The sequence below is a fragment of the Peromyscus californicus genome, unplaced genomic scaffold, assembly GCF_007827085.1.
Source record: "Peromyscus californicus insignis strain IS unplaced genomic scaffold, ASM782708v3 Scaffold_15__1_contigs__length_86483966, whole genome shotgun sequence".
NCBI lineage: Eukaryota > Metazoa > Chordata > Mammalia > Rodentia > Cricetidae > Peromyscus > Peromyscus californicus.
Window position 1 is genome coordinate 64,378,648 of NW_026294447.1, and position 24,115 is coordinate 64,402,762.

Genomic DNA, 24,115 nt, shown 5'->3' on the forward strand with positions numbered 1-24,115 from the left:
ATCAAGCTCACAGAGCGAAGGGGCGGGCCTTGACAGTCTCGCGAGCCTATACCCTTTGTGTTTGAAAATGTCTTAGGGAGGGTCGCAGCTTTGGAGCCCCGGGTGTCCCTGACGAAATCGCCGTTGCTCAGGGAGCTGCGGGTGCTGGAAATGCACGAGGACCATGGAGCCGGTGAGCGACGGCCGCGAGGCTGCGCGGAGGGCTAGGTAGGGGGGAGTCTGCGCTCCCGGGGGCGCCGGGCCAGGTCCCCCTGGCCTCGGGCGGAGCTGGGCGCCTGCGCGGACCTCGTGTCCCCCGGTGCCCCGGAAGGGAGGAGCTGGGCTGAAACACGGATTTTGCAGCCTCCAGTCCCTTCCCCTGCGGCGGCCTCTTCCCGTCTGCAGCCGGCTTTGCAGGCTGCTGGAGACGGTCTGAAGGAGCATCAGAAAATCCAGTCTCCATGGCGGACGTTCCCGCCGGAGAGCAGCTGGGTTCGTCCTCCTCCCAGAGTTTTCCCTTGAGCTGTCGGAATGTATCGGAAGTAGGAGCTCAGATCCAAAACCCTTTCTCCAGCCTACAGGGCCTTGGTCTGGTATAAATCCTAAATCCCAAATATGTGTGCCCTTCCCAAAACGGTATTATCAGTTGGTGTATTTCAGTTGTGTGTATTTCAGTCAGACAGCGTATGTCACTATTCTCCAGATAATAAATGGCACTTTATTATTGTTTTAAAATTTTTATATTGGTATATATTATACATAGTAGTCGGTTTCATTATGACATTTTCATACATGTTTATGTTTTTGAGCATATCCTCTCTCCCATCCCCCTCCCACTAATCTCCTTCTTCTCTAGTAATTTCTACTTTCATCTATCTTTTGGGGAACCCATGAGCTTCGTTAGGGTTATTTACTGAGATATTATTTACCGGAGCCCAGGCATCTAGTTAGTGGTAACACTAGTAGAGAAAATATCTCTCAGCCCCTTATCAACTATAATGTGCCCACAAATCCTCTGGGAGGGGTGAGGCCTCGTGACCCCCCCCCCCCCCACACACACACACACACACACAGTATTGTCAGGTCCAGTCGTGTGCACTTAATCACATCTGGTGACATTTTGGGTGCAAGGACCATGTCCTACATGTGGCATTTCATGTGGGTGGCATTTTATAGGGATTTGTCTTTTGTTTGTTAACAATTCCCCTTTCAACACCTGTTTCTAAAAAAAAGTATTTTTTGTTGATTTGATTTGATTTTGTACTCTCCTCTTTTTGTCTTCTAGGCCACAGACATCTCAGTGTTTTTGGATTGAGTTTTCCCCTTGGAGAGTTTACATGGTGATGCCCATGCTCTGTGCTTTAGCTATTTCCTGCACCTGGGCCTGGCACCACGTGTCCACAGCTGCTGTGTGCTTGTTTAGCACATATTGACCACTGTGTCCTCTCCTCAGAAAACAACCTGAGGTGTGGGGTACAGTGAGGGAGCAGCTGGATGCCCTGAGCCTGGAAGACTCTGATCTAAGAGGCCCTTTTGTGGATGCATGTCTTGGCCACTGAGAACCGTGTTGTAGTCAGTATGGTGGAGTAGCCACGTCTTCATCACTATGACCTCAATCCTTTGTGACTGCTAGGTCATGGGGTCATTCTATTTCATGTTTTTAAAAACAACTGCACTGAATTTATATTTTAAACAATTCTGGGCCAAGATTTCCTTTCCAACACATCTATGGCCACTGGAACACTTTTGTCTCTCTCATATATTACATCCCAGCTGCAGTTTCCCCTCCCTCCTCTCCCCACAGCACCTCTCCTTCACCTCCCTTCTCCCACAGATCCACTCCTCCTCTGTTGCCCTTCAGAAAAGAGTGGGCAACCCAATAGGAGGAAAAGGGTCCCAAGAGCAGGCAAAGGAGTCAGAGACAGCCCCTGCTCCCACTGTTAGGAGTCTCACAAGAACAAGCTACACAACCATAACACATATGCAGTAGAAGACCTAGGTCAGGTCCATATAAGCTCCCTGATTGTCACTTCAGTCTCTGAGCCTCTGTGAACCCTGATTAGTTGATTCTGTGGACCGTGGAATGCCTATTCTTAAAGCTGGCCTGTCACCTGTTGGCTGTGTTTTGAATCACTGATGCAGGTTATTAGAATCCATACTGTCAGGTAGCCAGTGGCAGAATGCACTGTACAACTTGTTCCTGGAATAAGCTTCAGTTGGTGCTTATTCCATGGAAAATGTGTCCATCAATTTGTGTGTACTTAGTTCCTCTTTCTCCCAGAGCCTAGAGGCTCAGGATATAGCTCACTGGAAGGTGTTAACTTGGGTCCTTCACAGTGTGAACAAACTGCTTCCAGGAAGAATTGGTAGACCTGGAGTCAGGAGTGTGACCAACTTGAGGAGAGGGCCTGGGGATTAGGGAGATCACGCTCAGGCTTCCAGAAGCCTGTTATTGAGTAAGACACAGGAATTTAGAACTGAAGGCATGCCTGGGGCCTACAGGTGAGACTGCATCTCAGACCAGTAAAGACAACCTCACGAAGCAGACAGTGAGGTCGGTGACCCGACAGACTCGGGTAGCTGAGAGAGTGGTAGCAGGGAGGCTCATTCAGATGTCTGTCACAAGTGATGACCTCACTCTGGGCTCCAGTCATTGAAGACTCAGCCCTTCCTTCACCTCACCCCTGAAAGCTTTTTCTTTCAAAACCTCCATACTTGGTTGCATTTCTTTTCCTTGGCAGGTGTGAACAAAAGTGTGATTAACCAAGATAGGGCATCATGAGCACAGTAAAGCAAAGGTTCCACTGAACCTCACTTCATAAACCAGTGAATCCGTTGAGTGTATAGGAGCATGAATTGCAAAGGTGCTGTACCACTGAGAAGTCTTATCCCAGAAAGTATGTTCAAAACACAAGAGCTGCATCATGGAATCCCACTTAAACTTTTCTGTTCCTATATATTCTAGCATCTTCCATGGTCTTGTGCAACTGAGAGGCAAGAGGATGAGATGGGTAGAATCCTAAAATCAAGTCCTAGGATTCTCCCACCTCATTCTGTCTTTTAGAGATTATGAACAGCCACATTGCCATTGTTACAGACCTAGTGATCACTGTATTTCGTTTTCTGTCATGCCTACCTGGCCACGGTTGACTTAGTCTTGGTTATCTCTGTCCTGCAGCATGATAGTGGAAGAGATGACTGTTTTATACCATGAGGAAAAGCTACAGAACACCTTCCTCTCTTGCCTTTACCACTCATGTGGATTTTACATAAGACACTAGGGTGTTACCTTACTGACTTGTGCTTCTCAGTTCAGGATCCCTGAATTCTTCCATCAACTTCATAGTCACAGTTGGTTCTACTTGCTATTCATTCTGTGGCCTGGGGTTGATAGTCACCTGACAGCAGCAGTAAAGGACTTGCCAGCAAGGGGAGGGGAACATGGCTAAAGCAGAACGTAGGCTTCTTCCCTAGGTTTATAAGTCTGGAGGACTCCCTTTCTGGAATACGTCTGTCTTTGTTGAGATAGGGGTCTTAACTGTCTATTGTTTATGCAAACTGTGTGTTCTGTATCTTATATATGAAAAGTATTGTATTGTCAGTATAGCCTCATCTGAGCCATGTTCTGACCTAGGCCTACATCATAGTCTATGAAGAACTGAAGAAACACTAATAAAATATCTATTTGCTTGAGAATGTACCATGTGGGGATGGCCTTGGTATCCATTGCAGCTGAGTAAACTGGAAGCTTCCTGAGAATTCCCTGCCTGTTGCAGTGAACCTCTACAAACTGAGCCCCCTCTCCCATGTCATGAGAGTGGTTTGTCAGAAACATAGATGAACACATTTCCAAAGTTGCATTTAAAAAATAAGCTCTTCTTATTAGCTGCATCTACCAGGCAGTCTGATATTCTTTGATAGCTGCCATAGGTTCTTTTATAATATGAATTACTATTATAACTGTGTGTCGATATAGATTACATAATGGTTACAGAAAGGTTAAAGCTCAGAGTTCAGAGGAGCCAGAGATAAAAAGCTGATATGTATTAAAAAGGCCTTGAAGATATTAGCAGCAATGGGACGTAGGCAGGAAACACAGTTCATGCTGATTTTTGTAGCAGAGGAGGAGTTCTTCTCAATGACCTCTACTCTGGTAAAGCTGGGATACTTTTATCACAGAAAGGAATTTCTGGATGGGCCAGTATGAAGCAGGCATAGAATTTGTTAGAAAGAGGTTTTAACATAGATTTGAGCATGAAGGTTAATAGAAACAGGTTCTTAGAAGGGGAAAGATAGACCCATGTGTGGATGTAGAACTCTTTACAGTCTCCAATAATTGCTGTACAGTAAACAGTTACTTATAAGATTTCAGTGCATTCTGAACGTGCATCGCAAAGGGTTGCTGAAGAAGTTAAATAAGATCTTAGGCTAGTTCCTGATACGCAGTGGATAACATTGTAGCTTATGAGGTGAAACCCTTAGGCATGAGGATTGCGTGAATAGTTAAGTGTTTTTTAATGTGAGTAAAAGTTAATAATCTTGTGAAATTCTCATTTAATACCTCGGAAAGGTCTTAAGACCTATTTGGAGGTTGACTATACTTAGGTCTTAAGCACTGTTCATTGCTGTTGTAATATTTTATTTGATCTGTTTATAAAAGGAATTGTGTCTCTGTGAAGGCAGCTTAAATAGTAAATTTTATTGTTGTAATGTGTGGCTTTTATCTGAGCAGAGACATTGAGCAGACTCCTTTAACTTTCTTTGTCCCCTCAATTCCCCCTTCTTTTCAGTTTCATACTGATGAACCCAGTAGTAGAGCTGCTGGAGAACACGAGAGCCCTGTGGTGGAGGCATGGCTCCTTTTTGCTAAGGAGCAGGATTATGTACAGGAGGGAGAACGATTTGAGGGGCCCTAGTCATGGAGTGGGGACCATAGAGACTAGAAACCCAGAGAACCGTCTGGGATTCTTTGGTGGTCCCTTGACACATACTGAGTGGTCCTGTTAGCTTTTCCATCATAGTGTTTTCACTCAAAATGGAGCCACGCAGGACAAAGTGCAGCTTGGAAGCCTTTATTTTACATATTATATGGTGACTTAGAGCAGCTTGATGTCCATGCCTTATCTCTAGACTGCAGGAACCTTACTCCCTAAAGTAGCAGGTCTTTATCCCAGAGGGATTCTATTCTCATGAACGAACCCTGATTATTCACATTATGTACATTGCTGTAACCTTGCCATCACGTACAGAAAGATTTCTGTTTCCCCTCCTCTTTTCTGTCTTTTCCTTCCCTTTCCCTTTTTAAAATTTTATTTATCTCTGCATTTGTGTATTGTCTTTGTTCCCAGAGTTGGTGTAGAGTGCTTTGCTGCCCTGCAGACAGCTGTCCAAATTCCCAGAGAAAACTGTCACCCAAAGCACAGAGCAGCATGGAGTGATGTGAAGTTTGTTTGACCAAACTAACAGGACAGTGACAGAGAAGGGAATAGATCACTGCACAGTTACTGCCAGACTAAGGGGATCTAGCCCAGTGCAGGAGAAGCTTGGCCCTAGGACCCCTCTGTAATGTGTTGTGGGGCTGGAACAATAGCTAAGATGCTTGGTACGGTAGTTTGAATGATGACGTACCCCCACAGGCTCACATGTTTACATGCTTAGTCCCAGTTAATGAACTGTGTGGAAGGATTAGGAGGTGTGTCCTTTTTGGAGGAGGTGTGTTGCTCAGGGTGGGCTTTAAGGCTTCAGAAGCCCTTGCCTGGCTCTGTTCTGCCTGCAGATCAGGAGGTAGTTCTCAGCTACTTCTCCATCACCATGCCTGCCTTCCTACCAACATGCTCCCTGCTGTGTTGATAATGGCTCACCCTCTGAAACAGCAGGCAAGCCTGCAATCAGATGCTCTCTTTTATGAGTTGCCTTTGTCATGGTGTCTCTTCCCAGCAATAGAGCAATGACTAGAGCACCCGGGCATGCTAACCCTGCACCACTGCTACTGGGTGCATCAGCGTCGCAATGACAGTGAGAAAGAGATGTCTTCTTAGAATACTGTCCCAGGTGCAAGCCCAATTTTGAATTTCTTTCTCTCCCTGTATCTTCCATATGTATGGTGTGATTAGTGGACTGTTGTGTCTGGTCTGTGTCTGATGTCTGCCTGCCTGCCTGTGTTGCGTGTGTTGTGTGTGATGTTCTTGTTGCCTGCCTGTGTTGTTTATCCCTAACAAAGGGCTTGGCTTTGTATCTATTGAACAGCATAGAAAACATGCTAAGAGACTGGAGAGATGGCTCATTGGTTAAAAGAGCACAGACTGCTCTTCAGAGAACCCAGGTTAGATTTTCAGCACTCACAACTGTCTGTAACTCCAGTCCAGGGGATCTGATGACCTATTCTGACACATACACATAAAATAAATTTTTCAAAAAAGAATGAAAACATGATACGGGAAAGGAATGAGGAATACTTATACTGGTATCTTTAGCAGAGTTTTACAAAGGAAGAAGTTACTGTCGTGAACCCAACTGACTCAAAATAGATCTCAAAACCACTGACAGATTTTATCAACCTATATCCACATAATGCTTCCAACATTTATGGGATTTTTGTTTTGTTTAAGGCCTTCAGCAAAAGATCACAACACACCTGTGCACACATACATTATTCTGGATCAGGGATGTGAGGAATACATAATGTAAGATTAAAACTGCATTCAGCTTAGGATATAAAAGCTGATAACATGTAAATACAAGGCATAGTAAGGCTGGTTACCTTGTTTTCTTAAAGGCAGGGTAAACTTAAACAGGCTGAATATTCAGCAGGATATCAAATTGAATATATAGTCTTTAAAAAAAAAAATCACCTCTCAAGGCATAGTGCTGACTTGCTTGCAAGAGAGTTTAGTCTCTGAAAGCAAGATATATTTCCAGGGAAATATGTTAGTACAATTGGGTACAACTGTGTTTCCCCAGATTGTGTGATTTCCACAGGATATGTCATCAAGGGAGAATGCATGTGTTTTGACTTTCACCAGCCTATGCAGATCTGTATGTGAGACCTGGATTCTGAGAACCTGAAAGATTGGGGGCTGGGGGAGGGAGAACCTATGGTCTCCTGCTGTAGACAGCCTTACTTCAGTTTCAGTGTAATTTTATACAGGAATGTAACTAAGAAAGCAATGATCCAAAGGTTGTTCGATTCAGAAAAACATGTAAATAATGGTCAGTAAGCACATATTAAATTTTAACAGAGCAGCCCTTTCCCAGAACTTTATCAGGAAAGTTTAAACCAATTTAAACACAATGCCTGGCACTTACTATAGATTATATCTTCTTCGGAAAGCACAAAAGCAAGGCAGAAGACCATACCCAGATTCAGGGTACACCAAAGATTGGGTTCTAGAGCTATGTTCTCACATCCACCAAGAATAAATGTCTTATAAATTGAATGTAAATGTTTGTCGCAGGAGGAACGAAATCACATCCAAGAACTATTCAGGGAACAAGATGCACCTGAGGTAAAAGGCCCTTTGCCTTTTTCCCCTCATGGTCCCCAAGGCATTGTTCACCATGGCCATTCTTTTGACCCCTGTTCCTACACATATGGTATATGGGGTTTCTGTGTGTGGCGTTGAGGCCCTAATTTCTTATTAGGAATTAGAATCTTCTTTAAATAGAATATTTAAATATTTGGCCTCTAACAGTGTGGAGTTAAGGATGGCCTTGAATTTTCATTCTCCTGCCTCCACCTCCCAAGTGCTGGGGTTAAAGGTGTGACACACACACATACACACACACACACACACACACACACACACACACACACACACACACGTCTTGGTTAAGCAGTGCCGGGAAGTCAGTCCAAAGCTATGTGCATGCTGGGCACACTCTACAGCCTGAACTACATCTCCAGACCCATATTTCTCATGTTTGATGAGAACATTTCTACTCTTTTTATGTTTGGTGTGTGTGTGTGTGTGTGTGTGTGTGTGTGTGTGTGTGTGTGTGTGTGTGTATGTGTTAATCTGTCCTCAGGAGGAGCCCAGGGCCTTATAAGTCCTAGGCAAGCACTCTATGACTGGGAAATGCACACAGCCATAGTGTATTGCTTTGGATTTATAGCTACTGTTTTTATGTGTAGAAATAAAATATAAATAATATTTGATCAGTTTTGTTTTGCTGCCTTCTTAACACATTTCCATTCCCAATCTCATGTGAAAGCTGCTTGAAAGTTATTTTTACTTTATGTTTCCATCTGAATTCTGCAACAGGTACATTTGGTCAGAACCTAGGCTTGACCACTTGCTATGGATTTGACAAAACGATGTAGAAAAAAAGAAACATAAAATCATGGAAGATAGTAGTTTTAAATAATCAAAAAGATTATTCTTGCTATACTTTCTATTATAATAAAATGTGTGATTACTTTAAAAGTCAAATTTACCAGTGAATTCTTCCACTAGTGTCTACCTCAAGGCTGCTAATGAGCAGCCCTTGGACACTGACGTCAGCATTACTACTGAGCTGTGTCCTCAGAAACTCTGATTCCAGTCCAGAACTCCTGAATCAGAATCATCATCCATGTAATTCACTGTGACATTCTCATCTGAGAAATATACGTAGCGTTGTATAATATTAGTTTATATTGTGACTATTTTGATGGTAATGCTTTGCCTTGACATGTTAAATGTCATAAAGCTGGAGTGTTGACACTGGTTCAGCAGGTGCTATGTCATAGTTAGACTTGGTTAGGTAAGGTGTTGTAGAATATCAGTGTGATACGAAAAGCACCTTACTGAACAATTCTAACAGCCTGTGTCGTCACCAGTTCTAACTCTTCCTTCTTCTTAGGTGACACTAAAACTCTGATCAGTGTAGTATTTATTTCTGTTCATTTTTATTTCAGGACCAGTTGACATTCAGCGATGTGGCCATTGATTTCTCTCCAGATGAGTGGGAATGCCTGGACCCTCCTCAGCAGAATCTGTATAGGGATGTGATGTTAGAGAACTACAGAAACCTGGTCTCTGTGGGTGAGGACAGCATCCCTGCAGAGCTCCCAACACACTGCCAGCATTTAACAATCTTTCCTTTCAAAAATGTCTGTTGTAGCCTGTGCTTTTCATGATCCATACAAATCTGTGCTTTAAAGAACAGTTGTGGGGTCCTTGGCAGACAAGTGTTCCCTGCTTTCATAAAGACCCTAGGTAGGACCACCTACCATTAATGGTACCACCCACAATGCACTGGGCTCTCCTACATCAATCATCTGGCATTAAAATGCCCTCCAGGGTTGTCCACAAGCCAGTGTTATGGAGACATTTTCTCAGTTGAGATTCCCTCCTCTTGGAAGACTCTAGCTTCTGTGTAGTTGAGGGAGAAAAAAAGCTTGCCAGCATGGTTATTTTCTTTCATTACAGTTTCTGGCTTAAATTATATCTTCTTATCACACAACTTTTTGTCTGAAAGTGTATGTTTGTTATAACATAATTATGGCCATGCCAGCTCTTTTTGTCCCTTACTTCATGATTTTTAACATTCCTGAATCCTTACATCTAAAAGAGTCTCCTGTGATACAGCATAATTTTCCTTTTTTGTATTCACTAATGACAGTGTAATTTCCAGTGCGTAGAAATTTTCTTTGTAATTACATTTCCCTTTCTTGTGATATTATTGGTATTAGCTGTTTTATTTAGAGTGTGTCTGTACGTCTGTACGTGTTAACAGAGGTTTATGATAAAGCTTTTACACTTGTCTTTCAAATTCTATTCAGAACTTTAAAGTGTTTTTACATCCTCATAAGTCTGTGGAATTCTGTTGCTCTGTATTTGATTTTCCTCAGAGCTTGAAATTTTTATTATTTGTGTTGCCTTGTAACAGTCGGGCAATTTAGTGTTTATATATCCATGAATGAGTTTATTTTCTTTCACTTTGAAGATGGGTTGATTGTGTCCCTGAAGTGCATTCTTTGTGTTCTGCTTCTTATGTCTGCATTACAGTGCGTCTTCCAAAGCTCCTCTGGGGTCACAGAGAGCATCCTCACTTTGCTCTCCAGATTACCTTTGTGACTTGTGAAACGTGGACTCCAAGCGTGCATCATTTTCACTCTCTGTCTTTCAGCCTAAAGCAACTAATTAAGCTGCTTGAATTCTGATGTGTTTCTTCATCATATTTCTAGTATTCCTACCACTATTTCTTACTAAATGTATTACCTGTGTTATTTGCTTATGGTGTCTATTTCTTTGTATTCTCATTTTCTTGATTTTAGTGTTTTATTAATCCATTATCTTTCAGATGGTTGTTTTGTTTATATAATTCATAAATCAGTTTTTGAATGATGAGTTTGCAGTATTTTTCATGTCCTTCCTCCTGAGTCAGCACCCTGTTTCTTTGTGTACTGTGTTAGCATTCATGGAAATTTGTCCTTTAAAAAAAGAATCAGCAAGAGATTAATTATGAGTCATGGGGGGTGACAGCATGGAGGCACCTTAAAACCTTAAAAACCAAAGGTGCATTTGTTCCAGCCACCCCAGGGACTGAATATTTTGGCAAACAATATTAAATCACTGTTGAGAAGATTACCAATAGTGCAGCATAATTTGAAGTAGCCAAAAGCTAATTTCAGTACTAACAAATAGATGATTTGGGGGATGAAGAAAGAGCTCAGTATTTAATAACACAAACTGTTCTTGCTGAGGACCAGAATTTGGTTTCCAGCACCCACACTGAGCACCCACATCATGACTGCCTGTAACTCCAGCTCCAGAGGGACGTGATGCTTCTGACATTCACACGCATCTGCACTAACGTTTAAAAATAATAAAAAATATTTTTAAAAGATTATGGGGTCCATATGCACAGTGGTTTACTATTGAGCTATATAAGAGAAAAAAATCTCATTTTATGCAGCATGGGTAAAAGTGAAGGACTTAAAATGAAATCAGGCAGGCACAGGAAATGAACATCCCAATGTGCAATTTGAAAAGTTAATCTCAGAAATAAAAAGTGAGTGAGGCTGTCAATTTGGGTGTTACTGAAGTAGTAGTGATCAAAGATGAAAAAACTTATTAAGATAAACATAAAGCTACTAGACCGTACCTGTTTATTAGAGATCTAGATTTAATTTTTAAAAAAAGGATAGGCATAAGAACATACAGAATTGTATAGATCATGTGTTTTTGAGAAATGCTATGGAAATTGATGGGAAGTGTCCAAGTACAAAAATTACAATTATATGAAATGATAATGTGTTAGGAAGATAGATTTTGTCATTCCACCATAAATACATACCTAAAATAGCATGCTGTATGTACGTGATGAGTAGACTAAATTTACTTTTCAGTGAATTGATAAACACTAGTAATTTGTTTACATTCAGAAAGTTATTTTTTTCTCTACAGGATGTCTCCATCATGCTTTTGATTATTGAGGACTCTGAAACATGTTCTCAGGACATCTGTTATATGGAGTTATGTTTTTATACAGATTTCATTAGCTACCGTGGGCTCTCTACCCCAATGACAGTTTGGAGTACAAATCACTATTTGCCTTTGGTCTCAATTGTACAAAACTCTCATGTAAAATACAGCTGGTATCTCCTACACTCTGTCATTGTAGGTAGCCAGGTTTCAGACAGCCCCTACCAAAAAAAAGCCTCATTCTACTTTCTCCTGATGGAGATGGAGGTTTGGATTTCCCTAACTGCCTGTGCTGTACAGGGAGAGAGGAACTATGGTTGACCAAAGTAACAACTTTGCTTCCGGCTACAATCAAACTGCCCTTGGCTTTTTGCTTACTTGGGGTGCTGTGATTTCTTAACTGGTTATGAGAGGGTACGCAAGTTTAATTTGGTCGGTATTTTTTTTTCTAAAGTTATTATGCAAGAGAGTACTGAGAATCTTTGGTCCTATGGTTTCCCACTGATGTTCTAATCTGGTATAACTTTATATATATTTATAAACTGTAATCACCAGAATCCATTAAATTAATTTGTTTGTTTTTATTTATTTCAGCTCTTTCTCATCATTGTACCCAGAACTTTTCACCAGAACAGATCCTAAAATATTCCTTCAAAAAAGTGACTCATGGAAGACCTGGAAGTTATGGCCTTAAGAGTTTAAGAAATTGGGCAAATGTAGGTGAGAATAAAGGTCAAGCAGCCTGCTGTGGTAGACGTAACCAGTGTGCGATCACTAGCAATAGCAAAGATGTCATTGACAACAGAGATCAAGAGCAGAAAACAGCTGTGAAAAAAACCCATGCTGGGACAAGTGCTTTTGATGAGCCATGTATCTATAAACAAAAATATCCACAGGACATTGTTCAACATAACTTTACTTTGAAAAGAAGTTTGGAAGATCTGAAAGGGGGATTAGTCTTTCACTCAAACATTTCCATAGACAAAGAATTGAGAAACAGAGAACTGATCTCTAAAATTGATCAAATAGAGACTTCCTATCCTGAAAGATCCTTACTCTTCAGTCAGCAAGTAGATCTTTCCTATAGCCAAATGCACAATTGTGGACTGCTTACTACGGATCCATTATTGCATAGCCAAAATCCAGATACAGATATTTGGAAAACCACATATATGTGTAAAGAAACTAGCAAAGCTTTCAATAATGGCTCTACACTAAATAATTGCAAGGATATGGTTATTGTAGAGAAATCTGGTCAGTGTAGCAAAGTGCATAATAACTTTGACCATGACTCAAGTTCCAACAAACATGAGTGTACTCTGTTTCCAAAGAACCTTTTCAATTGTGAAAATTTATTTACTCAGTGCTCAGAGTTTACCATCCATCAATGTAACTATATTCAAGATAATCATTACAAGCGTATTGATTGTGACACAACAGTTAACCAAACCGCAAACCTTACTACACATAAAATTCAGAAGGCCCAGAAATCCTACAGATGTAATGAATGTGGCAAAGCCTTTAAGTATTGCTCAAGTTACAATAAACACAGCATAATTCACACGGGAGAAAAACCCTACAAGTGTAAAATATGTGGGAAATCCTTTACACAGTGTGCAAGCCTTAAAAAACATCAGAGAATTCACACTGGAGAGAAACCCTACAAATGTGAAGAATGTGGCAGAAGCTTTAATCATTGCTCAATTCTTAGTCAGCACCAGAGAATTCATACTGGAGAGAAACCCTACAAATGTAAGCAATGTGGGAAATCCTTTACCCAGTGTGCAAGCCTTAGAAAACACCAGGTAATCCACACTGGAGAGAAGCCCTACAGGTGTGCAGAATGTGGCAAAGCTTTTACCCAAAGCTCAACACTTAGTGAACACCAGAGAATTCATACTGGAGAGAAACCTTACAAATGTGAACCATGTGGAAAGTCTTTTACCCAATGTTCAAGTCTTAGAAAACACCAGAGAATTCACACTGGAGAGAAACCCTACAAATGTGAAGAATGTGGCAAAGCCTTTAACTGCCGTTCATCTTTTACTAAACACCGGAGAATTCACACAGGAGAGAAACCTTACAAATGTAAGGAGTGTGGCAAAGCTTTCATCCATTGTACAAACCTCACTCAACACCAGAGAATCCATACAGGAGAGAAACCGTACAAATGTAGTGAGTGTGGAAAATGCTTTAGTCAGTGTTCAAACCTTAGAAAACATCAGCGAATTCATACATGAGTGAAACCAACAAATGTAAAGAATGTAGTAAATCCTTTACCCATAGTCAAAAACCTGTTTAATGTCATAATTCAAAGTGGGGATGAGTCCGACAGAAGCAGTGAATGTAGCAAAGTCTATGACTTATCATTCACAAGGTTCTCAGTATCAGAAAATTAATTCTTCCTGTGAGAAACCATACAAATATGAACAATACCAAATCCTTAAATGTTTATAATTCTTTACTAGGCACCACCATCACTTTAGAAACACTAATGATATTTTTTAATGTGGAAAAATCTAAATTGTTGCTCATCTCTTACTGAACATTGAATTCACATGGGAGACAAAAACTAGCAAATATTCAGAACCTGGCAAAGCCTGTATAGCTCTTCAACTCTCACTAAGCACAAAAATTCACCCCGGGGCAAACCCTACAAGTGTAGAAAAAGTGCCAAAGACTTCTACCATTTTGCACACTTTAACACCAGAGTTTATACTGGAGTGAAACACTATAAATATACCAAGTGTGTCAACACCTTTAAATCAAGATACAAAGTTTTTCTAATATCAGAGAACATAGTAGAATTTTCAACTTTGTTCCCAATGCACAAGGGTAAATAATGTGGGAAAACCCTTTGTTGTTGCTTCAAATTTACTAGATAATAGTTGATCTGGTAGAAAAAACACAGCTCAGAAGAATAGTACCAACAACTCACTTCTCAGAATATATGAATGTATTACATATTAAAAGTTTCTAAATACGCTCACTCATGAAAACTGGAAAAAGCAACATTCTCACATGTCAGAAGAACAAGACTCATTTCTGAGTGTAATGAGTTTTTTTCCAAAGACTATACAACAAACACACTTTCCTTATTAGAGATAAAGTTCTAGGTGACAAATACTACTAATATATTACTGGGTAAACAATGGAATGTTGTTCATTTCCCTCAGGATGTTTTTCCTAAATGGATAAAATGTGACAGGCTGATAGGTTTCAGAGTACTGTGGACTGAACCTGCTGTCTGCTCAAGATAGGGAGAGAAAACTACTCTTGAGGTTCTCATGCAGTGCCAGCCTCTGACTGTGACTAGCTCCAATACAGGCATCTCCTTGCTGAACATCCAGTCCTTGTTAGACAGAGTAAAGGCCACACACTAAGGATAAGAGCAATTCTGAGGTCTTGGTGTTTCTTGGACAAACCAAAGTACCAACATGGCAGCTCAATAAAAAATAGTTGCTGCTATTACTATCTGAAGTCAATTATCAGAGTAGACAGGCTCAGTCCACTGCAAAATATAGGCATATGACTGTTCTGGATTAATGCCACATGCAAGATTAACTAATATACTATGGTGCCATTTACCTAACCAGGAAACCAGAAAGGACCACACATTCCAAAGTGTCCACAAAGGAAGGATGCCAGGGCAGCACAAGCACCTGACTCTACTAGCCCAGGTAGTTTTGGCTAGGTGAGAGGTGCGAGTTGTTTTGAAATGTAAAAAGCCACCTGCTTGAAATTTCAACTGACCTTTTCTCACAGCAATACAGCGAGCATCAGAGCCATTGGTTCTTTGTTGTTTTTGTTTTTTGTTTTGTTTTTGTTTTTATCTAGAAAGGCACTGGAAGCAAGGGTGCATGGAGGGGAGGATCAGATGGATTCACCTAGCTAAACCCTGATGAATGGGTGATATGCAGGATCTGGCTAGGTGGAGAGGTCGGATGTGGTATTAAATATGCCTCTAGGTTGGGGTAAGGCTACAAGGGTCCTGATCTGAGCCTCAAGTTTTAGGGCATCCCAAGAGGTGCCCAGTCTATTTGGGGACACTGGATATGAGACCTAGTCTAGATCAGGGTGGAAGGGAGGATCAGATGGTCAGCCAGGCTTACCCTGGTGAAGAGTGTAGGATCTGGCTGGCCAAGAGGTTGGGTATGACATGGGAAGGGGCTGCAGGTTGGGAGCAAGTGACAAGAGTCCTTCAGGCTTTGAAGTTCTACAACTTAGAACATTTCCTCCTTCTCTCTCTATCTCCCTCCCTCCCTCCCTCCCCTTTCTGCTGTTGTAATTTCCCTTTAAGTTGTTTTGATCAAGGAATTTTACCACAGCAACACAAAGGAAACTAATACAGGGTCCTTGGGTCAAGCATCCAAAACAGACAACCGAGCTTAAAGACATTTGGCCTTTTAACAAAAAGTTACAAAAACAGCGATTATGTCTCATTCAGAAGTATGAATCACAATCATGATAAATGAAGTGCAGGTGGGCTCAACCCTTTAAAGTAGCAAAGCTTGAGAAACTTCCTTACATAGGGTTGCAGGGTAGTGTCTGCTGCCACTGGTTCCTGTTAAATAGTATTTAAATGAGACTAATAAATGAATCCACTAGCATCTGTCCCAATAAGATCTGAAATGGATGAGTACATGTGCACTTGATAGGTTTTGTTTTTTTGGTTTTTTTTTTTTTTTTGCATCAGTAACAATAAGAACAATGTAGGAAACCATTAGAAGGGATGGAGTAGAGTGGTGTGAAAAATGTGGTCTGTTTCTTTTAGCTATGAAGGTTGGCTGTTTTGGTATTTATTTTTTATTTTGTGTATGAGTGTTGCCTGCATGTATGTATGTCCATCACTTGTGTGTCTGGTACCCACAGAAATTAGGAGTATTGCATCCCGTGGAACTGGAGTTACAGATGGTTTTGGACTACCATGTGGGTGCTGGGAATCGAACCGAGGACATCTGAAAGAGCAACAAATGCTCTTAACAACTGAGCCATCTCCCCAGCTCCTATTTTTTAAATAAAATATTGCATGTGTAGTTGTTCCTGATAACGTTATTGAGGGGCACAGTTTACTATCATAGAGGTTTTCTTGTTCCCATCTTGATATTCAACACATTAAATCTTAAAAAAAAAAAAATAGTTAAATGTGAAATAAAAATTAACAACTTGGACTATTTCTTAACTCTAGAAAGAGTGAGAACACAATGTTTTTATATTCATGAGACAGTTTATATTTCTGTCTAGATACCCACATATTCAATAGAAAGTAAAATGGGAGAAAAATAAAATAATAAATTATAGAAGCTATTTTCACTTGAGCAAAATATGTATGAATTTTGTGCTGATTTTGGACTAACATGTATCATTGGATACATTAATGAGATTCAAAATTGGTAACTCCACACATGCATACAGTGTATAGTCATCTGACCAACTCAAAGTATATAAAAGAAATATATTCAGGATGAGGTCTCTCCTCCATACTTGGGATCTCTAACATTAAAATAGAGTTGTGCCACTATACCTGTAGTCTGCTATCGCTGGGAAAAGATCAGTTAAGGAAGTAGAAACTGATTCATGGCTGTGGTACTGCAAATGAGGGGTATCAGAAGTTGGCCTCTCTATGGTCCAAGCAGTTTTGTAGTAAGTCATAATTTTCTGGAAGCTAAAGAAAGGCGAAAATAATTTTTGGCATAGTCTAAGAAGCCAATTTGAAACTGATAGGTTGTTGGCTAAGAACATTCCTAGACTTGGGCTCTAGTATTTCGAGTAGAAGCCAATGATAACAATATGAAAGATTTTTCTGTATTAAATTTGAGTCGCACATGCCAATGAACTTTCTGAGTAGTTCACACAAGAACAGGCAAGAGGTCTTTGTGGGTAAACTGCTACGGTGTTTGGTTTTTAGTTTGTGCCAGTTGTCTAGATTTATTTTCTAGGATTCAAGTGTTTGTCTTTCATGATACCAAGTCAGAGTAGTTGGAGAAAGTTGAAAGTATTTTTTGGAGAGTGGCAGCAAAGTTGATACAGGAGAAGTGTCCACATGGAAGGTAAATAATGTCTAAAGTAATAAGGAAATCAGAGTAAGAGCAAATTGTTGGAAAAATAAGTTTGAGACTTAATTTCTGTATTAGTCACTTTTCTGTTGCCGTGCTAAAACGCCATGACTACACAACGTGAGTGTCTTTGGGCTTACAGGTGCAGAGGGCTGAAGTCTGTAACAGCAGGGATGGCATAATAGCAGGTAGCAGGCATTCGAAGGTAAGAGCTCACATCTCGAAGTGTAAGCACAAAACAGACTAAGCCCTAAGTAGTGAGTGGATTTGGGCTCTGAAAGCCAGCCCCAAGTGACAGGTTTCCTCAAAGCTGTACCTCCTAAACTTCACTCAAACAATGCCACCCACTGAGGACCAGTCATTCAAATATGGGAGCCTTTAGGGAACATTTTTATTCAGACATTTATATTCGACTCCCATGAGCTGTTAGCCATGTCATAATGTGAAATGCATTCAGTTCAACTTCAAAAACCCTCAGTCTTTCACAGACCCAACACTGTTTAAAAGTCTGAAGTCTCTTCTGAGACTCAAGATAACATTAATTGTAAACATACTGTCAAAACAAAACCCTCACAACTTACATATTTCTAAAATATAATAATATGGAATACATATTACCATTCGAAAAGGAAAGAATTGAGGCATAGTGAGGAAATAATAGACCAAAGCAAGATGGAAACCCAGCAGAGCAAACACCAAATCTTTTACCTTCGTATCCAGTGTCTGAGACTTGAATTTCAAACAGCTTAGATGGTTACAACTGTCCAGTTTTGCTGCTTGCAACATACATCTCTCTCTTGGGATGTTTTCACTCTATATGAGGCTGTTCTTGACAGAGATCTCATGGCTCTGCCATGTCTAATGTCTTAGGGTCTCCACTACATCCCAGACTTCACTTACACAGCTTTACACAATGGCATCTCATAGACTCTTGACCTCTCAAGGATTCCACATGGGGCCTTCCCCTACCACATTTTGCCGGGCCTCAGTGGCTCTCTAAAATCATGAGGAAAGAATATGTGTGCCCTTCACTCTTGCATCCTTATGCAGCCAGCTTGGGATGAATCTCGCCCTTCTTGAATCTCATTAGCAGAAGCAGTTTTACTCAGTTGCTTTTTAGGAGCAGAAAGTGCTTTAGGCTCTTCCAGAAATTAGAACCTTAGCTGGGTGGGCTCTTGACCTGAGAGCACCTTTTCCTTTATTGAAGTGCAGAGAAGGAAGCCTCTCCATAAATAAAGGTACTAACCTTATCTCCTTCAGCACATGCTTGGCTGCAACATTAAGTTTCCAGGTGCTCTTCTTCTCTTCAAACTGTATTTTCTTATTTTTTTTTGAGCCTCACTTTCTATTCCACATTGTGGACCTGCATACCAGTCATTCCGAATAGCCACGCCATAGATTCAATAGGATGCTACCTTGAGGTTCATCCAAGAAATGAGTCCATTACTTTTTCATTTACCCTCAGGCAAGTTCTTGGGAGAAAGACAGAGAGCAACCAGAATCCTTGCCAGAACAATCATATAAATAGTCTCTAACCCCATTTTTAAGATCCTTTCTTCCCTCTGAAACCACTTGACAAGCCTCTAACGTCTGCATTGCTCTCAGAATAATGTCTTCCAGGCTCCCACTAAAATGTCTATTTAAACTCTGCTTACAACATTCAACTGCTTTTCTAGTCCAAAGGTCCAAAGTCTTCTACACTCCTTTAAAACCCCACATGGTCAGGTTCTTCACAGCAGCAGCCCACTCTCTGGTACCAACTTCTATACTGGTTACTTTTGTTGTGATAAAACACCATGACCAAGACAACTTACAGAAGAGTTGGGGGTTGATTGTTTTTGATTTTGCTTTGTTTGGCTTATTGTTCCAGAAGTTTAGATACTATAATGGTGGGAATTGTATGGCAGTGGGAATAAGAAACTGAAAACTCACATCTTGGATTGCAAGCACAAAACAGAGACAGCAAACTGGATGTGATGGATTTTGAATCTGAAAGCCTGACTTAAGTGAAACACTTCCTCCAGCAAGGCTGCATCTCTGAAACCTTCCCAAACAATGCCACCAACTAGGAAACAAGTGTTCAAACACTGGAGCCTATTGAGTAACATTCTCATTTAAACTTCTACAGCTAGATTATTTATTTACCTAACTACAACAAGAATAGCAATGTAGGCTTTTAAAATGTAAATTTGGGTAAATGCTGGAGAATGAGTTTACTCTACCACCCAGTCATACTGGTGGTTCAGAGAGGGCTGGATTTTCTGTTTGTTTGCTTTTGTTTGCTTGGATTAAAAAAAAAAAAAAAAAAAAAAAAAACAAAAAAAAAAAAAACAAAAAAAAACAAAACTTCAGATTAAACTCTCAAAAGTAGTTCGAGGCTAGGAAACCAACACAATACTTAATATATCATCAATTTCATTTGCAGTTCATGGGGTGTGTTACCCTCTTTCTGAGCTCCCCAAATTATCTCAAAGCATTAAGTCTGTCAGAAAATGACATTCTCTACTTACTGCAAGTCCAAGGATCCTATAAGAGAGTAATAACACAAACAAGGTGATCAGTCATTTATTCCAGCAGGTGCTCATTAACACTGGGTGATAGCTGATATGAGGCATTCTGGTTCACATTTTTATAGTATAATCACTGTTTAACCAACAGTGTATTTGTTTTTCCTATTGTGCTTTGGATCAAAGCAATGAACTTACAAGTGTTAGTACACAGTCTTCTACTGAGCTTTCTACAACACAGTTCAAGAACAAATCCTTACTAAGGAACCTAAGAAAATGGCTATACTGTAAGAATGATAAGCCACACTGGTGGCGGTGCTGGTTACTGCGCCGAAAGGTCATGGTCACAACAGAACCCAGTATCAGTATCAGAGCTTTATTAGGAGGAAGAGGGGTGGGGGCAGAAGAACCAGACGTGGTGGGGACGCACATGTGGAGAGCAGAGAGAGATGGTGGAGGGGGAGAGAGCAGAGCAGAGAGAGAGGGTGGGGTCTGAGTCACGGCTCTTTAAGGTGCAGGTGGGCTTACAGAGCTATGCCACGCATGCGCAGATTTGCCGTGAATACATAATCACCAGCACACACTGATGACATAAGACGCAAGACCCTTTGCTTAACTCCTGAACTTTGCATGTGCGGTCATGCAGCTGGAGTGAGGGCAGAATTCTAACATATACCAATAAGAAATTAGAATATTTATTGGTAGTCTTAAAACATGAGACATGACCATCAACTGGGGAGAAAAGTGAGGTTTGCTGCTTGAATGTTGAGACTATTCAAACAGTGATTGCAGCTATAAGCTAGAAACAATTTCTTTCCAAGAAAATAAGCATTAAACTAACCTGACAAGACCAGAATGGGACTGGAGGCCTCTCTTCAACATCATGGAGGAAGACAGGAACTCAATGAAGACAAGTCCTGTTCCTATAAGGTCTGTTTGGCTGAGCTCAGGCTGAAGTCAAACATGGAACCTACATGAACAAGGCACCAAACCCTTGCTGAGTCCCAAACGGGGTGATTAGGCAATAGGCATCCAGGCCTGTCACACACCTAGAGGGGTGTCAGAGACTCAGTGAAACTCTGTTCTACTTTAGAGCATCCTTGGAAAACACTGTCTGGTTCGGTGGTTCGGTATCTGCTTACACCCGGGACTCAGATGTTGCCCTGTGAGTTTCTACTGTCATTTGATGCAACCTAGAGTCACCTGGGAGGAGAGACCCTTAACTGAACTGCCTACATTAGATTAGTCTGTGGCTATGTTTTCAAGAAAGTGTCTTGATTGTTGAATGATACTGAGGTTGAGGGGCACAACCCACTGTGGGCAATGCCATTCCCAGGCAGGTGGTCCTGGACGTATAAGGAAGTTCTCTGAACATTAGCTAGTGAGCAAGACAGTAACCAGTATTCCTTCCTGGTTATTGCTTCTGAGATCCTGCCTTGAGTTCCTCCCTATCACCCCAAACATGGACCATGAGATGGAGGTTAAAATTAAATAAAATAATTAAAATTAATTAAATAAAGTAAAATAAATAAACTTTCTGCCTCAAGTTGCTTTTGGCCATGATGTTTCTTACTGCAACAGAAAGCTAACTAGAATGGGCATCAATGGCTCTGCATATGGAAAACATATGAACATACTCTGAACCCATCAGTTGTTTATATCTGAGATCTGAAACCTGTTCATTCCATGACTGTCCTCGTCATATTGTCTTGTTTCACCTTCTTTACTAAAGAAAGTCTCTTTCCATGCCTTGTCAGAAAAATGAATACATTAAAATGAAAAACTCATACTTATTTCAAGCAAATCCAAAGAGCTTCCTCGTAAAATATTCAGTGTCCAAGTGCAGTGCTAATTGTCACCAAAAAAAAAAAAAAAAAGGTGAAGGCATCAACAAGTATGAATACGGGTTGTTGTTGTTTTTTAATGCCACTGTGGTGGTTTGCATGAGAAAAAAAAACCCATATCCTAATATATTGAATACCTGGCCCCCAGTTTGTGGAACTGTTTGTGAAGGATTAGGAGGTGTGACATTGTAAGAGGTGTGTCACTGGGGCAGATTTTGAAGTTTCAGAAGCTCATGCCCTTCCCAGTGACCTCTCTCCGCCTTGTGGTTGTGCCTCATTAGTGAGCTCTCTGCTACTGTTCCAGCATCATGCCTCCTTGACTGCTGACATGTTCCCCTTGCCATGATGTCCATGAATTTCGAACCTGAAACCGTAAGCTCCAGATAAACTCTTCCATCAGTTGCCTTCGTTGTGGCGTTTAATCACAGTAATAGAAAAGTAACTAAGAAAGAAGTTGGTATCAGGGAGTAGACTGTTGCTATGACCGACCTGACCATAACGGGTTTTGGAGGGATGTGGAAGACTTTGAGACTTTTAACTAGGAAAGTGCTTGACCACAGTAAGCAAGGCTTAATAGACCATCCTAGTAGGAACTTGGAAGACAGCAGCACCAACAGCATTGTGGACTCTGAAGGCTCACAACAGGCTTAGAGGAGAACAGCTGTGGGAGTCCCTACAAGCATGGTGGCTGGCAGTGAAATGATCCAGGTGAGGTCAGGTCAGCACAGCTTAGCCAGTGCTGGTCAAACCTTCTGAAGTCTGATGTCAAGTGGTTTATTTTACACATTTAAATGCAGTAAAACCTTGGAAAACGTTTCCAGGTGACAATTATCATCACAAAGCTTCAGGCATGGCTACATCGAAACTCTTCTACAAAGCACCTGTGATCTTTTCCATAAGAATGAGTTCTGTTGACTGAGAAACAGTTCTCAGAATAGGGGCCTCTGGAGGAAGGGTTTCTAATGAGCATAATAGCAAACTCTTTTGTAAAGTGCATGGGACCTCTTTCATGAGGATGGAATTTTTTTGACTGAGAAACACTGCTTAGGATTCTGGGGTATTCCAACAGGGCTGGCTTTACAGAATAGCAAAGATACCAGGTATTAATGCATCCATTCCCACCCTTCTGGTTGGAAGACAGGTGTCAATTTCTTCTATTGAAGAAAAAAAGCCTGCATATGTAACAACTCTGGTTTCTCTAGTGCTTATCTGAGAGCTCATGCCCTTTACAAATAATATTAGCAACTGAGCTAGAGACGATTCCTGTGGTATTTCGGCAAAGACTGTAACTACTTTCTGCCTTTATCCTTAGAAACTGCCTGAGACTAAATTGAAAAGTGTTGATTTAATTTCCTTTGAAGAGAAGATTTCAAGACAACCTAATATTGATTTCTGTCGTGTGGTTACTAGTAATCACTATTATACAGGTCTACAATGAGAAAAAGAGCAACCAGGGCAAAAAGAAACACAAAATGTATTTTGAAATGTAAGAGAGCAGAAAGTTAAATGTTGGAGGTAAAGCTTATGCTGAAAGGAATAAGACGAGGTCTGATGTGAAGTACTGCAAAGTGAGGGGTCCCCACGGGGCAAGACCCCATCAATGACGCTTGCAACTTGTAAGCAGGAGGGCCTGGGGATTTTCTGCTCATGAAAAGTAACTCCAGAGGAAAGTTTATTCAATGGAGGGGGGCTGCACTCAGGAATGGGGGTAGACTCCACTCAGAAAGGGGGACAGGCTCCACTCAGAAAGGGTAGGCACACTTGGTAGCATAAACCGTTTGGTTCTGGCTTTAGAGACATGAAGGATACAGGCATTACAATGTAATAAAAATTAGGATCATCCACTGTGAGGCCACTGAGGACAGGGATGTGGCATGGAAATCTTTCGTGAATTCTCTGAGAAGCCAAAACTTGAAGGTCTGAAAGTGAAGGTAACAGTTAGGATTGGGGGCTGGGGTTAGAGGGTAGAGTGTTAGTGTTATGGTTATTGTTAGGGGTTAGTGTCAGGGCTTATGTGTTTGTACAAGTATGTAAATGTGTATTGTATGTATATTTGTATGTTTATATGTGTGTACATGTGCATGTTTATATGTATGTTTATGTGTGAACATGTGTATATTTCTGTATTTACATGTAGGTGTTTATGTGTCTATGTACATGTATATATTTATGCATGTATAGGTGTGTTTTTATGTGTGTACATGTGTATTTTCATGTTTATGTGTGTATATCTATACTTGTATGTATACAAGTGTATATTATGTGTGTATGTGTGTATGTTTATGTATGCTCATGTGTTTATATGTGTACATTATATATTT

General features: G+C 40.8%; 1 protein-coding gene across 2 annotated transcripts; it reads left to right on the plus strand.

The window, feature by feature from the left end:
• Window positions 1–36: 36 nt before the first annotated feature.
• LOC128111036 (zinc finger protein 829-like) lies at window positions 37–15,175 on the plus strand. Of its 2 annotated transcripts, XM_052739166.1 has the most exons (3): window positions 46–172; window positions 8,876–9,002; window positions 11,982–15,175. In XM_052739166.1, the coding sequence occupies exons 1-3, from the start codon at window positions 164–166 to the stop codon at window positions 13,625–13,627; spliced, it is 1,782 nt and encodes a 593-aa protein (XP_052595126.1). In that variant the 5' UTR covers window positions 46–163; the 3' UTR covers window positions 13,628–15,175. The 2 variants fall into 2 exon arrangements, with proteins under 2 accessions (XP_052595127.1, XP_052595126.1); XM_052739167.1 differs by lacking the exon at window positions 8,876–9,002 and having other exon boundaries at window positions 37–172.
• The last annotated feature ends 8,940 nt before the right edge of the window (window positions 15,176–24,115 follow it).

What these genes read in the sequence shown, in the direction of transcription:
- LOC128111036 (XM_052739166.1), top strand. An exon ending in CAGAAACCTGGTCTCTGTGG is followed by an intron (nt 9,003 to 11,981) that starts GTGAGGACAGCA and finishes TATTTATTTCAG; the next exon opens with CTCTTTCTCATCATTGTACC.